Source organism: Aplidium turbinatum, chromosome 11, assembly GCF_918807975.1.
Source record: "Aplidium turbinatum chromosome 11, kaAplTurb1.1, whole genome shotgun sequence".
Lineage (NCBI taxonomy): Eukaryota > Metazoa > Chordata > Ascidiacea > Aplousobranchia > Polyclinidae > Aplidium > Aplidium turbinatum.
This window is the reverse complement of record NC_137482.1, coordinates 10,285,849-10,304,772: the sequence shown is the minus strand read 5'-3', so window position 1 is coordinate 10,304,772 and position 18,924 is coordinate 10,285,849. Positions and strand designations below refer to the sequence as shown.

Below are 18,924 nucleotides of genomic sequence, written 5' to 3'. Positions count from 1 at the left end.
TTCCGCTAACCGCAGTTTCCGCTTACCCTAACTCTAACCATAGAGTAATCTATGCTCTAACCCTCGCTGATCGCAGTTTCCGCAAACATTTTTCCGCAGTTTTGCAGTTTCTGCTAACTGCAGTTTCCGCTAACGCTAACCCTCGAGTTTGTTATTTGTTTCCAATTGTTTGGGGAAACTCCGATCAGCGACTTCGGCTTTGTGCTATTAAACTGCGATCAGCGACTTCGGCTTTTTTTAATTTTTTCTCTCGATCTTTTCAGGGTACGAACTGACTGTACGAATGGTTCAAGGTACGAACTAGGTTGCACCCCTTCAGAGACACAATCAAAAAAAATCACTGAAATTATACAACTTAAGACACTGGACATTGGATTAACCTTGCTGAAGATAGAGATTTGTGGAGGCTCATTGTGCATAAGGCCGTCTCCAAGTATAAGGAAATGCATATCACCAATCAAGAGGAAAAGTGCCGCAATAGACAAAATCGTCAGAATTTTCCATCATCACTGGTAGCAAGCTTTACATGTTATCAATTGGGGCCGTGCCTGCCAGTCAAGCATTGGACTTTTTGGCTATATTAGGGCTTGCAAATGATCTGATTTTTAAACTACTCTCTTTGTTTCGAACCGAAGTACTGCCATGTTACTTTACTTTTGTTTATTTATTCATTTTGTTGCTGTTTGCTCTATGTTTTTCCGAGAAATTTAAAATCATCTGAAATAACCATAATTGATAAATGTTGAAATGTTTTAGAGTTTTTGATGCCAAACTTTGGTTAGGCTGTTTGTTATGTCTAATTTAACATGTGATCAATTGAAGCGAATGGAAGAAAACCGAAAACGAGCACTGCAGATAAAATCTATGAAAAAAAGCCCTACAGTACCTCAAAGTTCAAGCCTCAGCAAGTTGCACCTACCCATATCTGTTAGTTCAAGTTCAAACCAGATACAAACATCACCCAACTTGCCAAGTACTGGTATCAATAATTTCAGCAATTATGTTGCTTCATCAAGTGCTGGTGGTTTTTTATGTAGCTTAATGAGTGAAAATAGGTTTCTTGTTGTTTGCAAATATGATCCAAAGATTATTGCCATATTCAAAGGCATTCCTTCAAGAAAGTATGATCCAGAAACAAAAGGTTGGATGTTTGATATCTCCGACTTCTCAAAACTAGGTGTGTTTTTAAATCTACTGTTGTAGCCTATTTCCATACCATTACCAATTAAACTACTGTAAACCTTGAATGTAAACTACACATCAGTACTAATTAAATTTACGTATTTGTTTTGTATGATGTCAACTTAGGGTTCATTTTCATCACTTTATTTTGTTGTGAAAGTGAACGCAAGGACAATTAGACCGAGGATGGGCAAAAGTTAAAACATAAGTCATAAGTTATATATACATATACAGTAGGGTGCATCGTCTCCCGCTTTTTTTTGAAATTGGTTTCGTAACATTGAGAAGTGTGTTCCACTTCAGGAAAAACTCAGCCAAAAGAAAAATTTTTGTTCAGGGACCCCCCTTCCACTCGCGCATGCCCCCCCAAATTTCGGACAGAAAAATCGCCATAACTCCAAAACTAAAATACTTAGACATGAAGTGTTTGGTATTAGATTTATTGTAACTATATGATTTGATTCAAATTTGGTGAATAAAACATATTTTACAAAGAAACAACTTTTTTTGCTCTTCAGGAGACACTGTTCACTCGAATACATCTAAAAAGAAATAGCTACGACATGATAATGCACTGTTCGTTTTATGCATGTTCCCTTGCAAATATTATAATAATGTCACTGAATGAACTGAAAATATGAATAAGCCTAAAGTGATTTCTGTTTCATTACTGATAATATAATATTGAATAAAGCTTTAAAGAAATACAGATTCATAACTCTATATCTCATACAGCAGCCTTGAAAACGGCTTTAAAAGGGGAGTCCAACTTGAACGTTTTCGTCTAGCTCGGTAGAATAGATTCTTCAGGCAAACGGGGTGGTATTTGTAGTAAAGCTGTTGTAAATAATTACATTTCATGAGCACCTGGAAATTATGTGGCGATATAGTTACGCACAGAACTCCACTTCGGTCCCATTTCTAATAATTAAAGGCTACTTTTGAAAGTGGAGCTGCCGGTTTGTTAGATGGATCCAACAGTCTATGATTTTTTCCGCAAATTTGGTCTCTTAGATCTGCTTTGTTCAACTACCTGAAGAATGCTTTCAAAGTTTTGGATATTTTGAGCAGATGATCGAAAATCTGTGGCCAGCTTGACACCACGCTCGGAGCAGTCATTTACAACTGTTAACCTTTCTGCTTTTGATTTGGCCAGTTCATACTGACTATCTTCTTCCCACTCCCTAACATTTTTTTCAAAAAACGTTGGGCATACTTTTAAGAGCTTAAAGAGATACCAGGAATCTTTACCAATCAAATCAATCAGTGAAGTGTTGGCATCAATTGTGTCTGGAAAAACTGGCTTTCCTTTACCTTTTCTTTTCAGAGGTTCCTGAATTGAACCATCTGCTGCTTGCATTTTTAACAATGCATCAACAATTCCTCTTTTCGTTTCATCTGGAACATGGTAATCAAACAGAGAAAGAGGAATCATTTCCTCAGTTAAGTACCAGAGGTGGAGATTCAGCTTTTTCAAGCCACTAGTAGCTACAATGGGATCAATTTTCTCAAACAAATGTAAAGTTTTCATTAACTTCAGTGCCCATGGTGCAGAAACTCCTGAACTGCAACGAAACTACCATGGCACATACACATATAGGAGGAACATTGCAAACCTTTTCAACTTCTCAGTTTGCTTTGGTTGCAGAATCAAGTGCTTCTTGGGATTAGCAGGATCCATTACTTCTTCAGTCCTTCTAGACAATAGTATTAACTTTATGGCATAAATAACTTTAGCCATCCACCAAGCTTTGTGAATAGCTTCTGGTTGTTTAAATTTAAATGGCTTCTTGCATGGCAATGGATAGTTGAAACTAACACAGCTCCAATAGTTCTCTGTAGTCTTCTCGAAGTAAATATCTTTTATCATTTTTTGTAAGCAACTGGGTTGCAAGAGCTACAGTATCTTTCAAGGTTTCAAGGAAATTCATTTCACTGATTGACAAGCACTTGTATGTATCTAAATAAGGTGGGAAAGAGATGAGGTCTTGAGAAATACTGTTGAAGTGAGTACGAAAGTGAACAAACATAGTTATTTCAGGCGATCGATATGTTTCAATACTCAGTGCTTCAAACACATTACCTACGATTAGTTCTCCAACATGTTTTCTGCATGCACACCATAGCAATGATTTCTTCAATTTCTGTTGCAATTCAACACAACCTCCAGACCAAAGGCCAGTGTTTGTTGATGTAGTGTCAAATACCATGCTGATAGCACCATCAACAGAACAGTTCCATTTGGTATGAGTGGTATGTCTTATAGTTACTGCATTATCATTCCATCGCTATTTCTCTTTTAGATTATTATATACATACTATTATATTATAATAGTTGATTGATGATACTAAACTTGAACAAAGCTTTTAAAAGAGACAGATCCATAACTCTTTATCTCATAGAGTAGCCTTGAATAAGGCTTTAAAAGGGGAGTCCAACTTGAACGTTTTCAACAAACGTAGCAAAAAAATGTTGTTTCTTTGTAAAATATGTTTTATTCACCAAATTTGAATCAAATCATATAGTTACAATAAATCTAATACCAAACACTTTATGTCTAAGTATTTTAGTTTTGGAGTTATGGCGATTTTTCTGTCCGAAATTTGGGGGGGCATGCGCGAGTGGAAGGGGGGGTCCCTGAACAAAAAAAATTTTTTTGGCTGAGTTTTTCCTGAAGTGGAACACACTTCTCAATGTTACGAAACCAATTTCAAAAAAAAGCGGGAGACGATGCACCCTAATATACAGTACAAACATAAGCCATATGAAATAATCTATTGCTTTTTGTTGCCTTGATAGCTCATTTGGATAAAAGCCTGACTTCGCTCATGAAGAAACTGCAATATCAAGCAATGCTGCTTCAAATCTTAAGACATTTGCTTGAGCAACACATTTCAAAGATAGCTCTCTATTCAACAGAGCCTAGTGAATAGAAGCGGAAACTTCACTCTGTCAATTTCCTTTGAAGTACCGGTAATTTAATACGTATTTTTACTTCTAGAAAATAGTCTCAAGTCTGTTGGAAAGTCACTTCCTTCATTGCAGAATGCAGTTGTAGTAAAAGATTACAATGGGGGATCAGTTGCTGTTGAACTCAACGAAAACAATGCCACAAAAAATGGAGTAGTTGCAAAGTAAGTTATTTCACATCAACATAAGAGTACAGAGTCATATAATGTCTATAGTCATGATTACTCAGTTGAATTAAAATATTTTTTGTAGAAATCTTCATATATTCAACAATAAATGATAAGATTTTAGTCTTGATGCCCATCATTTTAAGCACTGTATGTGTGGTGGAAAGAAGTTGTAACCAAGTCACTTACACAATTTATATAACTGTTTAACATAAAACTTATATCAAAAGTTTTTTATGATTGCGGAAGCTCCACCAGAATACATTTAGTTTTGAACCATCTGTGTCTGCATTGAAAAATGTAGCTCCATATAGTATTGCCAAATTATCAAGGAATAATGTTTTTCAGATGCTACATAATTGGCCAAGGCAGATTTGAGGTTGACATGCCCTACAATGCATCTTGCGTTCAGTTGTTCAAGACCATTCCCAGTAAAATGTATAATGTTGACACAAGAAGATGGAGTTTTTCTTTGGCTGATTATAATAGTCTTTGTATGTTACTCCATACCTTTTCCTTTATGTCGTGTTTTTAACTTAAGACCACACCATCACTTTTTAGAATTATATTCACTACAGATGCTTGCCAGGGTGATTGCTATAGTTACAGTGTAACACGTAAGCAATAGTTACAAGCACGTAACACGTAACGTAGCTTATATCCATAGGCGCCGACTTTTCAAAAAACTTGGGAGGCGAGAAAGGTGATGACGTCATAACCATCACATTATTTTTGATTAAGCTTAGTGTCTTGTTTATATTGACACCTAGGTCGCAAACCGAATTTATTAGAACCGCTGCTTGAAACGATTAGTTTTACGCATGCAGTACGCCTAGTGTAAAAACTTTGATATTGTTAGCTCATAATTGGAACATTTGGAAAACAAGCCGATTCCTTTTCGTGCGAGTGAATAACAACGATCAAGACAGTGAAGTTATCGAAATAAAACGCAAAAATCATGATCTCAAGCAAAGTGGAAACCCGCTATCAGTTTTATTAACCTCGTATCGCACGCTTTGCTAATTAGTAATTACTTACCTTCAAAGCGTTAAGACAATGGCGACGTGTTTTCTCTTCTGTTTTTTATCGAAAGTCTTTATAGTCTTTTATCAAATACAGTGCAGGAGTGTATGAGATGTAGCGGTGTAGCCTATATATTTTCACAATATATACATCAATACAGTGCTTATTGAAGTAAAACACGGATAACAGTTTTAAAAAATGCATTTTTTCTGCTGTGTTCACATAACTGTTCGTTGTGTCGTAGTTTCAACTCGATAAAGTTTGCTAAAATCGATTTCATGTTTGAAGTCACAAAAAATCTAACGGACGTTTGGATAACTTGTGAAACGAGAATAAACCTTCAACTTTGCATTCGCTTTTTCGCTGCCACGCGTTTTGACTTTGAAGTTGCTCCTCACGCGTTGGAAGATAAGCACTAAGCAGTGTGTGACCTGGGTTTTTTTTTTTCGGTCATTTATCGGTCATTGACCGACTTTTTAGCAAAATGTCCGAAAAAAAATATAGTCAATTCGGTCAAAATGTCCGAAAAAATATAGATAGCGAAACTTAATGTTATAGCTAGTCAGGAAGTGCAAATTTTGGTTTGTATCAGCTAGCCTACTTAAAAGGAAAAATTTTTCATCAGAAAAAAATGACCGAAATAGATAAAAAATGACCGAATTTTTTCAAGTCATTTTGGACAAATGACCGAAAAGTCTCAGCGAAACAACAACCAGTTGTGTGAATGTGAGCGTACGCATCTCAGTAGTAATTCACGTTCCAGGGAAAGCCGTGCGATCAGTTGCTGTTTTGCAAGAGCAACGTAGGCTGTTTTTCGCTTTCGGCATTCTTTACTGTAGGTAAGTCCAGTTTAAATGATCCAAATCTCTTTCGCGAAGTATTTTATCTTTGAAACACCACTTGTAATTGCCATTTTTGTTGCCCCTCAAGGCCTCAACCATATTTGACGGGGGGCGGCTCCCCCGCCCCCCCGGAAGTCGGCGCGTATGCCTATATCATTTTACTGCAAGCATCAAGAGTTAGAAGTCAAAGGCTTATTTATGTGCGTTAGATGCGATCGGACCCATTACTACTTCAATGGATTAATGAATACGAAAACCCTGTGCAAAAGAGAAAAAAGTTTTATACAATTCTTTCTTACTACAAAATGCTACATTTTGACTCTCTTTGACAGCTCACATGCTCATGTCCTAAAAGTTTCAGGAATATTTTTATTTATTTGTGGAATTGTTCATATTTGATTTGAAAGTAGATTCGCGATTTTTGTTTACATTTCAGATGCTCAGCTACGAAAAATACCAAACGTCCAGGCTGAACCTCTGTCTGCTTGTGTGCTAAACGTTTTCAAGAACGCGATTAATGGGACACCAGCTTGTCATCGCACTTCTGAGTTTGATGAATTGAAGTTGGATCCGTGTCTTCTTTCATCGTTAATGCCGTTTCAAAGACAAGGTGTAGAGTACGTGATGGTTTTATAAGTTCTATTTCATCAATGAAGTTGCAGTTGTAAGACAGTTAAAATGGATTATGTGGTCGTCAACTCAACCGGACACCTTTCATCTTTCTCAAATATAGAATTTTAAGCATGCACGGATTTAGTGTGACCTTTACAAAGTAATGGAAAAAATCAAGCCATATTTTCTGGATCAGATCGAAATCTATATTTTTAGATTAATGACACAAGCTGCTTTCACTGGCTGAATCTTTGCGAAGTTAAACTGTTTTTTTTTTTGTCAAGACAGAGCAGATGTATACATCGTTCTAAATCAATTTAGATACATGCATTCACATGCATACATGCATTTACATTCTTCACATGCATTCACCTATATCAGTGGTTTCCAACCTTTTTTTATCTGGTGGACCCTTTTAGTCAATATTCAAATCTAAATTCCCCCCTATAAATTTAGTTTGTTAAAAACTCGTTTACATTAATATTTTAATCTAAGTCTTGTAAGATAAACTAAACTTTCAATAGTAATAAGCTTTTTAGCCAGTAATATTCTTTTTCATACTAAAATAATTTAATTATTGAAGAACGTTGCTGAAAAGTATTTTATTCAAATAAAAAGACCAAAAATGAGATACAAACACCAGCTGAAAGTCTCCCTCAACCATGCAAACATTGATCTGGATTCATGGGAACAACTTGGTAGTAACAGATCACTCTGGATAGAAAGAACTTGGGGAGGCACGAAAAAAACGGAATGGCCCGATTCGGTGAGTCCGATTCGGTGAGAGCCTTTTTCGGTGAGAGCCCTATTCGGTGAGATTTTTTTTAAAAATTATTGCGCGCCGTAGCCTAATTATCATTGCCGTTATAGGGTTAGGGGATAGAGGTTAGGGGGTTGGGGGTTTTTGGGGTTAGGGGATAGGAGGTTTTTGGGGTTAGGGGGTTGAGGGTTTTTGGGGTTGGGGGTTTTTGGGGTTGAGGGTTTTTGAGGTTGGGGGTTTTTGGGGGTTGGGGGTTTTTGGGGTTGGGGTTTTTTGGGGTTTGCAGGCCTCGAAATTCACGGCGGACATGTCCGCCGTCACAGCATGTGATGTCCGCGGGAAGTACCCTCTAGATCGGTCATATTTGTCCGCCGAGAAATATCGCAGAAACTGGCGATACAAATCGTCATTGCATAGCACGAACAACTGTTGCAAGAATATAATTTGCGCTGGGAAAGCGAAATTATCGCATTCGAAGCGCGCATCTACAGTAGAAAAAGTTAATACTGTATCTCTTACCTTCCATTCAAGCAGAAAAACTTTCGAATTTTACGTTGCTTCAACGATTGATGACATTGAATCAGCGTAACAGAGGTGAATTCTTAGCTAAGAATTGATGGGAGTACCGGTACTTCTACACTAATCACTCGCAACTTAGTTCAAGTCTTATGTCACAATGTCTGGCTTTGATCTCCGAGTAATATTGATAATGCAAGGTTGGTTACAAAGTTAGATTATAAGAGTATAGGCTACTACAGCAAGATGCCGCAAAACTTAAGTTTTGGTATTACAGTAAGAAAGAAGAGGCCCAGGGAAATTTCTGAAAGTGAGAATGAGGGCGATGAACCTACTACTAGGAATTTTAGTGGTGATAGACGCATATATATATTAAAGGAACAACGAATGTAAGGATTAGCTCTGTCAAAGATCACAACACATCGTTTACCCCAAGCCATCAATTTCCGGTCATCAAGGCCATCGACAATATGAGTGACAACAAAAAAATCAAAATTAAGAGGTTGTTGGAAATCGCATATTTTATCGCTAAAGAAGAGCTCGCATTTACGCTTTTCCCTCAACTAGCCGGTCTGGAGAAAAGACACGGAATAGATCTCGGTATCACGTATCTTAACGACAAGCAGTGATCTCGTGGAGATTGGCGCACGTCTTTGAAGATCGATGTTATTGAAGCTCTAATCATGCGCATATGTTTGAATGGCCTTGACTGCGCTGATTATAACTCCGAGCTTGCCGTGGTCTCGTGGAATACTGATACTATTTTAGAGAGGCGACCGCATCACGGAGAGGGGAAAAAATAATTGTGCTTTTTCTAATGTTTTGTTTATTCTTTTCGTCACTTTCGCTCACATGACACGCAAAAATAAACCTAAAGAAAAAAGCCTAGTGAAACTTTGAACATCAGAAAATAGTAGCGTTACGCGTTAGTGTAGAAGTTTTCCGACTCGTGCCCAGAGCATTGTGACGCAAGAAGCCACACGACCTTGTTCGGTGGAAGTTAATCAGTTATGCGGCGGATTATTTTTTTATTATTTATTTGCATCAGACACAAAAAGTCCATAGAATTTAAATTTTTAACAATCATCATATTATCATCATCATCATATTTAGTAGCTACACGGCGTCAAGCGCACGTCGTTGGTCTGATGAAAGCCTTTCAGAGTGACTTCGCTGAAATTTTAAAAAGCCTAAACCGTAGCTATGGTTCTCAAATGGCGAAGACTTATCAAGATAAAGGGATTAAGTATGACGATCGACGTTAAAACTGGTGTGTCCGCCGTAAGACTTAATTTGTCCGCCGAGATAGCTGCTCAGACCGGACACGTTTGTCCGCCGTCAACAAAAACGAAATTCGAGGCCTGGGTTTGGGGTTTTTTGGGGGTTTGGGGGTTAAGGGATAGGGGGTTTTTGGGGTTAGGGGGTTGGGGGTTTTTGGGGTTGGGGGTTTTTGGGGTTGGGGGTTTTTGGGGTTTGCGGTTTTGGGGTTTTTGGGGGTTTGGGTTAGGGGTTTTTGGGTTAGGGGGTTTGGGGTTAGGGGTTTTAATTAGGCTACGGTACCCGATAATTTTCAAACAAAAATTCAAAAAAAAAACACAAAAATCCCCAACCCCAAAAACCCCCAACCCATATCCCCTAACCTCTATCCCCTAACCCCTATCCCCTAACCCCTATCCCTAACCCTATAACGGCAATGATAATTAGGCTACGGCGCGCAATAATTAAAAAAAAAAAACTCACCGAATAGGGCTCTCACCGAAAAAGGCTCTCACCGAATCGGACTCACCGAATAGTAGCAGACCCCGAAAAAAAACAGGATGCAAAAAGCACATGAAAAACGAAACACTAGAAAAGAAAACCTAAAACTACCGCGTCCCCCACCCTCCATGCAATGTGATTTTTGCCCACGTCTTTTCAATCACATAGATTGGGCCTCCAAAGCCTCCAGATTTGAAAGCGAAACCAATGCTCGGACACGAGCTGGAGCCAACGACATTCAAAATATAAAAGAATGCATTTAACAGTCTCTGTGAAGCTTATAAGTTATAATTTTTTTGTTTCGACAACTCATGAATGTGATGGAAGAGTATTGGAAAGAAAATAACGAATATCTTTCTCCACGTCTAAACTGTTTTTCTGTTTTGTTCTCATCTGCAAGAGTTAAAAAATTTGATTTGTATAGATAAGTGGAAGCAAACGGAAGGATACTTCGAATAGCTTTCTCTGCCATTTTGGGATAGGAATTACACATTAATGACCAAAATCCAGTGATTAATTTTTTCTCTGAATAAGTCTCTTGTGCAAGAATCCGTTTTGAGTTCTAAAAAAAAATTCATTTTACAATTTATCTGGAAGCTCTTCATCAACAATGTGAATGAAGTTCGTGTTAAATCAAGCTCATCCTCATAAATTTCAGGAAAATATCGAATGAAGTCCAGTTCTCATGCTGTGAGATGTTGCTAAATCAATTATTTTTCCAACTCTAGAAGAACTTGTTCTTTGACGTCAACAACTAGCATCGATGATAATTCTTTAAATAGAGTGACATGTTCAATTGCTCATTATAACTTTCCCCTTTCAATTATCAAGCTTGCTGGTGAAAGCTTCCAAAGCATCTTTAAATGCTGAGCGGCACTGGCATCTGCTCCTGGAAGGCCACCCAAGCCAGGCTGGTTGAAAGGTAGACGTCAGACAAAACGTAGTCCCCCCGATCAGGACAGAAGAGCCTTCTAGTGCCTTAAGACAATCTTTTAATGACAGTGACATAAATCAATCACTCTCTTCCAACCTGCCTTGAGCCAGCATGGAAGCAGTTCAGTTTGTAAATTCACTTGGTATCAATATGTCAATGGCTCATGGATACAACCCGTGTTGATGAGCAATCTGCTTCAAACGGAGATGGCGATTGAATATATTATACCGTATATTGGTGTTTTTCCCTTGCATTTTCAGATTCAGTTTATTCAATGGACCAAACATATCAACCAAATAAGCAAGGAATCTAATCCATCTGTCATTATTCAGCAACGAAACAAATTCCAATTTTATTTAAAGGTCAAAAATTAATTTAAGCGCCTCTAAGCTCTAACACTCGCTTAGTTACATTTCGTCTTGAAAACCATCGAGTATTTGCATGAAAAAGAAGTAGGCCTACGTGATGAATACGTGATGTGATGAATGAATACGTGATTTTCTACGTGATGGTCTACATCCATGACAGTGCACAGTTGTTTAAATAGTCGGAAGTTAAGGGCTCCTCTTTAACGCTCTAAGCTCTGGTCACGACCAACTTACTTGGCTTAAACAGCTTTACAATCCTAAAACCAAATTCCCCCCCCCTAGGGGGAATTCCCCCCCCCGGTTGGGAACCACTGACCTATATTATTGAAGCTTATCCAATATCCAAAGAGCACAAATTTAAATTGTTCATTCGAATAACCGTGACTGACTAAAAATAATCTTATATATATATTACTTGACGTCTAGTTGAGTATGAGTGAACTCATGCAAGTGAGAGTTAATTTTTTTCAGATCTTTTTTATTTTTAAGATGAACAACTTACCGTATATATAGTGCACTCAACCTGTATTTTTTATAACTCATAACGATTTTAATTTGGGCAATATTGTACTGTTCTGTATGGACTCATAGTTTCTTCAAGGTCATGATATACCGATATCAACAAAGGGATGATGATATAACAAAGGTTGTTTGATATCGTTTCTTTTTATTACTTTTGTCTATACAACTATATATATTATAATAACGGTACCTAATATTTTGTTAACTTATCTGCATCAGTATCTTATTACTTTTGCTGATGTACAGAATCGCAATCAATTGGAAAGGAAGGATTTTGCTTGCTGATGACATGGGTTTGGGAAAAACCGTTCAAAGTATTTGCATTGCTTCGTATTTCAAGGAAAGTTGGCCCTTGCTTGTGGTCTGCCCCTCGTCAGTACGTTGCATGTGGAAAGAGGTAGGAGAAGCACAAAAGATTGTACGGAATGTGATGTTGCGGTGGGAGATTTGTGAAAATAGAAAAAATAACGTCACGGCACACCTGATTGGGCGGCGGCAACCTACGTTTCCAGGGTCTTTGTTTGGCCACGCAGCTGGTTCAGCTGCATTGTACGTCATACTGTAGCAAAGTACTGGCATTCTGTGATGACGTTGGGTTTGTACCAGTTCTGCACTTTCCCTTTATTTTTAAACCCTAAAGGAGAGTTGCAGATACAAAGTTTTTTTGGTATTTCCTCAAGCTTGTGTCGAAGCCAGAGCTGCATGTGAATAGACGAAACCTATAACGACTGTGCCAATTGGATCAGAAAAAAATAAGTTTGATATGCTATGTTTAAGAATTTAAATGCCTACGAAACTTACTTTTTGATAGACTCCGTGGTTTATATGGATTGATGAACAAGCTTAATTTTTCAGGCTTTGCTCAAGTGGCTTCCATCACAGTTATGTGATGATGATATCAGCGTTGTGCTGACCGGTCGCCATGTCACTTCTCGTAATGCTCTAGTTTCTGTGATTAGCTATGACTTGCTCTCAAAACACCAAGGAGACTTCACAGAAAGAAATTTTCAAATTGTCATACTGGTAAGAATTTAGCTAAACTTTTTTCGATTTTATGTTTCAATGAATCGAAATCGTTTCTAACACTAGTTGCAACGTTCATCTGATGAAAGTGAAAGTAACAGCAAAGACAAACAAGTTGATTTTTTGCGTCACTGACGTTTCGCGCACCATCACAATGCGCATCCTCAGAGTGAATCCCGTACAAGTTAAAATTTACAAAGTTAGCCTATATACTGCAGTGCGGTTAAAGGCAAGAAAATTATAAAGCATACATTATTTTACAATTTGACCAAAAGATGTGTGAGCGGTTACTTTCCACGTTAGATAACGTAAAAATTTCCAACATTAAACATAAATCTACATTTACAGTACATAGTGTTGCTCCGTGATCGCAAACCTTTTTTAAGGCATAGCTATTTAGCTTAAGGGATACCGGTATACAAAAACACGGGATCGACTGGATTAGCATTGAGCTGGAATTTTTGTACTGTTGCGCAAGCAGTCTTTGCAGATTAGAGAATCTTCTTTGCTTTTTTATGTTTCATTGACACAGTGAAAATACCGTACCTTAAACAACGTCACTACAATCTCAGCACTCAATTGCATTACACTTGAAATCGTTGTTTCTTTCAGGACGAGTCTCATTTCATCAAGAATTTTAAGACAGCCCGAGCTCGTGCTGTAACTGCTGCTGTGAAGCGTTCCAAACACGTCATGTTGCTTTCGGGGACACCAGCGCTGTCTAGGCCAGCTGAACTGTACACACAAATTTCTCTACTGAGGCCTGATCTGTTTCCAAACTTCCATCAGTTTGGCTTGCGATACTGCGCTGCAAAAAAGGTGACGTAGATTATTCACTTCAGTCAAGGCTTTATTGGCGCGAAACGCTCTAGTTTAGAGGTTGGCAAACATGCGGCCCGAGACAATTTTCTGTGCGATCCGCGAAAGCCTGAAGCAATTATATAAAAATAATAATAATAAAATTGCTTGAAAATTTTAATTACTTCAGTGGCTTAATTAAACTTTTTCTTCATATATTTCATCTTGATAATGATAAATTATATATAGTGTCTTTATCGCATTGTAGTGGTTTGTTCCCCCAGCCACATTGTGTTCTTCAGTAACGTGCAGTTTTAGCAGTATGTATCGTGTCATTTGTGTGCAAAACCATCTTGCATGGCTATTTGTGTCAAAGCAGCCGATTACGTCACAATCGAAATTTCTGACTTCGGCATGTGGCAACTGGCAATATGAGACTTTCGTTTTAGTCTTGGACCAAGGCCAAGACTCTTGATAGAGAGAGGAGCGACAATTGCGACATTTTTTTCTTCTGATTATGTTATAAAGTGCGTTCACAAATTCACAAAGTGCGTCTGGCAACGTGTGATCTTGATGTGGGTTGTATTCAAATAAATGATTGAGACAAATGTTTTCTGTATCTTTTATGTAATAAATAAAATCTTCATTTCTTTGGTTTCTTTAAAATTAAATAAAAGCTTATGTTTTGACTATTTTAAATTTTATGTTTTGGCTTATAATCTTAATTATACTATAGTGCGGCCCTCAAACAAATTCGGATTCTGAATGCGGCCTTTGAGATAAAACGTTTGTTCACCCCTGCTGTAGTAATTAGTACTGTAAAAAATCTTTGCTAATAAAATTGAAGGGATAGTTTTATGGAATTTGTGTTTCGCTAATGCTTGTAGTTGGTCCACGTAAAAACTCTTTAAAATTTTTGGTTTATCTTTGCCGAACGAAAATCACTACAGTTTTACTGCATTTTGATATAAAGTGTATGGAAAAAGCCATCCGCTTTAAAAAGTTAACGATTTTTTGCATGATTTTGCGGAACAAATAATACGCTTGTATGGAATTTCAGAATCCTTGGGGCTGGGAATATTCAGGCTCGTCGAACATGGATGAATTGCGCTTGCTTTTACAAGAGACTGTAATGCTTCGTCGAACAAAAAATGAAGTTTTGTCGCAACTGCCGCCAAAACTCAGACGCTCCGTCACTATTGACGTGAGCGACTTCAAAACCACCACAAAGCAAAAGGAAGCATTGGAAAGTGCCCAACATGCAGTGGAAAGGAAGGGTATCTCGGTAGGCAATGTCCCTTTTTTTTCAAGTGACAAAGTATTTAACATGTAAAATGAGCGGATTTTATTACGGATGATTACACTTTTTCTAAGTAGTTTTGTTGTTTGCTCATGACGTAAGTATAATTGGTATTTTCCGTACCGTGGAAAATTTTTCTTGGATCTATTGTCCTAAGAATGCCAACAACACAGTCGAAACTCCAGCTTTTGCAGACGTCGAATTAATGTAAAAAGCAGGGCTGTGGAGTCGAAGTAATTTTTTTCTGGACTTCACAGCCCTGGTAAAAAGAACATATTTTACTAGAACTTTGCCAATGAATAACTGTTTCACAGGGTGTTGAAAAACATGGCGCCCTTCTACAGTATTTCAATGAAACTGCGCACAGAAAACTACCCGCAATAAAGTCCTATGTCCTGGATTTGTTGGAAGGAGGTCAAAAGTTTTTGGTATTTGCTCACCATAAAATAGTACTTGACAACCTAGAAGCAGCCTTAGTGAAGAAGGTAAGAGTTTGCTAGTGGTAAGTGTTGTAGCCTACTGTTATAACATGATTTCAATCGCATGTTCCATTGTTCCTATTGTAAAATTTAAGCTGTACGAGTGTACGTGAATATTCAATGTGGTAGTTAATTGAGTTTGACAGCATTTCTGCACTGCAGAGCAGTTTCTCTGTATTTACAAACTTAAATTAATAATGTTTTGCGATAAAACTTCAGTACTGTTAAAATACATTTAGGGCTATGAGTACATGCGAGTTGATGGTAACACGCCTTCAGAAAAGCGTCGCAGTGAAGTGGCAAAATTTCAAGAAAAAAACGTCTGCAAAGTGGCACTTTTGAGCATAACTGCCGCAAACATGGGAATTACTTTGCATGCTGCGTCGCTCGTTGTTTTTGCCGAGCTGTTTTGGAATCCAGGCGTAAGTAGCCATTTCTTGAATTGCTTTGCATCGATGGCCCAATAATTTAGAGCAAGTATTCTTATTTCTTATGATATTTCGTATGAACAATTGTTTCAGATGAGTTTGTCTTTTTTTACCAGGTACCCGCTTTTCAAAATTTTTACCAGTTATAGAGAGATGCCTCAGTTTTTGCTTTCTTATTAATGGCCGAGAAATTTATATTGTCTTGTTTTAATATTTATAAACATATATCTGGTTTGGTTCACCTGTTGTACAACTTCTTTGTTTGCCTTCTTTGCAAACCATGAAATACGTGTTGCATTCTACGGAAGCACAACGTCTCAAAAGCATTCATTTTTTCAGCCATTTTTGTTGAGACATTCCAAGTTTCAAGTTGTATTGAATGGCAGCATAAATATAGCCACTGTGAAGCTTAAACCTTACATTTTCAATAGTAAACACAAATACACCCGTTACTTTTTCTTAACGTTGCTTTGAAATAGTTTAAAGTTACTTCCTAAAGTCAATTGTCAATACTTTCAGATATTAGTCCAAGCTGAAGACCGTTGCTATAGAATAGGCCAACGCGATGTGGTCAACGTTCACTATCTCGTTGCAAAGGGAACCTCTGATGATTACATATGGCAGGTAGATGATACTTTGCAGTTTTCAACATACAAATCCAGAGTTTTTATTTCTCGACTTTATTTTTATTTTTTTCAATTTCTGTTCATGGCTGACAGATGGTGAAAAAGAAATTGGGAGTTCTAGGTCAAGCAGGTTTAAGCGGAAACAACTTTGACGACACCGAGAGCCACGACGCTCGTAAGCCAGATCGTGACCAGAACAGTATCTTGCAATATTTTCAGGTGAGAAAGTAATGCACTTTCCAAATAACGTTATTTGCTATATTTTGTTAAAAACAACGATTTCGTCCCTGAGCAATGTTAGATACAATTTCTATGTTTAAATAAAGAAAAAAATACTGATTAATAATACCCATTGAACGCATGGTAAACTTAGCTCCAGAACAGTCAGTGCTCACGAAGAAGAATGGATGTTTTACTTTTGACTTGTGTTCTAGACGTTACCATTTCAAACAATTCAACTGACTCGTTTTCGGCGAGTGTCGCTGTTGCTCTAATAATGCCAATTAGTAGTTAAATCAAGTCAAAGAGCTGTGACATTTTTTTCCACGAAGCTTGTTGAATTGAGCAACACATTGGTTTACCGGTTGCAGCATTGCAAATGTTTGCCTTACGGATATTACAACAAATACCCCCTTCAACATACGTGCGAATACATGACAGAGGAAAGAAAATACTCAAAATAGCAACTGCTCTAGTCTTCTGGCTTAACATCAGCTTTTTACCAACTATTACTTCATTGGCTCGCCTTTTATTTCCGCATCATGTTTATTTTTCAGACTATTGGGAATGCAAATGCCAAACCGACAGCAGAGGTTGCTCTCTCTGATGATTTGTTTGAAGTATCGATCTCTGACGAACAGTTGTTGCTGGCCTTCGATCAAGAAAGGTAAACGTTGTACCAGCCTAACGAGCTTTGATTTATTGTTCACCCATAACAGAGCTATAAATGACTACCTTGTAATAAACTAGTATTTTTTAAAGAATGTTTCCATAAACGTTAAAGGCATACTAAATGAAATTTTCAAACTGGAATTAAGCATTAAAATGCGTAAACTGAACGTTCAACAACACATTTCAAAAAAAAATTACCGAAAAAAAATGTTTTCAATGGCACTGGCAAGTGGCAAGGCCCAAAGTCCATTGTTTCATTTATTTTTAATTTTTTCAAAATGACCAAAAGTGGAAACACTGCTCTAGAATACTTAACTATCGACAGCAATAACAAAAGCCACGGTACCACATCTGATGTTTTGAGCAAACTGTCTGACAATGTTTTGATGTACCGTACATACATACATAGCTTACAGTTAAATCGCCTGCAGTAAGAACTACTGCTCGATCCGCTGATTGCTAGTGTAAGTGACGTAGACTGTACAGTTGCGTAGACTGTACAGTCACGTAAGTGACGTAGACTGTACAGTTGCACGGTTCGCTGCTCACGCCCATTCCCGTTTTGAAAGCTCTGACAAAAGCACGCGCGGAATGCTGATCAGACCGCAATGGGGCAAAATTTTATTGAAAATCGTTTTATGGTAGCATGTTAAACACAAAGAACATGTACAAGTACAATCGCCAAGTCAGGTTTTTCCTTTAGTATCCTTTTAAGAGAAGTCGTTTATGAGAGCAGCTTTCAAAAACAACTTTAAAATGCGTACGGTATCTTGCAATTGTGATGTCTATTGTCTATGGATAATTGTGTTTTAACGTAGATTTGCATAAACTTTTCGGTAAATACATTTTTAAATCTCATCAAAGTATTTTTTTTGTGAAAATTCTTTTTCAGCAATATTTTTGACGATACTGAAAGCTCGCCGTCGAACTCAAGTAAAGATTTTCTCAACGAAAAACCCACAACGAACGCAGTTGCAGTTGGACAAACTATGTCTTCTTCCTTTCGAAAAGAACCGTCGGATTCAGATCGTCGGAAACGAGACAAATTTGACGAAGATATATATTTAGATCAATTAATAGAACGGAAACGAAAGAAATAAAGCAATATGTAGGCTTCTTCCATGAGTAGCAATTTTATTTTCCAGCCAGCAAAAGCTACCGTTTTACATGGTTTGATCGTCGCTAGACGTGTAAACTATGTAAAGCGGTAGGCTAGGACTTTTCTGATTGCGTAAAGTCTTTATTTGATCACTGTGTTTTTTTTTGTGCTAGTGTAGCTTTCTTTTTGCTGCTATTTCTGAAATGATGATCTATGTTTCTTATTACATACCGGTACACCTTACGCTTTGGAGTCTTTTTTATTGACAAGACTTTTGTGAAAGGCTTTCAGCAATCAGGATTTTTTTTAAAATTGACATAAAATGAAAGCACTATTTTCACCACTTCTGGAATTTAAAATAGATTTCCACATGCGACTTGGTCGCGTTGTTATACTTTTATAGATCATACAGGGTAGGGCGTTATGTCAGAAAAACTTGTTTAGTTTTTTGATGTTTTATAGCAAAGTGCTTGTGACGTTGCAGCCTACTCAAATTCTTACATTTGAGGCCAGATATGAGCGAATGTTTGCATCGTGATTAGTACACATAGGCTAAGCTACTATCACACGAGCTCAATTCTCTTGATATCAGTGTGCTTGCATTGTTCAAACGTTAACTTTGAGG

General features: G+C 37.5%; 1 protein-coding gene across 1 annotated transcript; it reads left to right on the top strand.

Annotated features, from left to right (window-relative positions):
• Window positions 1-775: 775 nt before the first annotated feature.
• Window positions 776-18,529, top strand: LOC145779863 (SNF2 related chromatin remodeling annealing helicase 1-like). Its single transcript, XM_082591528.1, has 14 exons — window positions 776-1,177; window positions 4,185-4,317; window positions 4,669-4,814; window positions 6,622-6,802; window positions 11,902-12,052; window positions 12,511-12,678; window positions 13,291-13,497; window positions 14,537-14,761; window positions 15,091-15,261; window positions 15,495-15,677; window positions 16,203-16,307; window positions 16,403-16,528; window positions 17,086-17,195; window positions 18,093-18,529. Exons 1-14 carry the CDS (start codon window positions 793-795, stop codon window positions 18,298-18,300), a joined length of 2,499 nt encoding a protein of 832 aa, XP_082447654.1. The 5' UTR covers window positions 776-792; the 3' UTR covers window positions 18,301-18,529.
• Window positions 18,530-18,924: the final 395 nt, after the last annotated feature.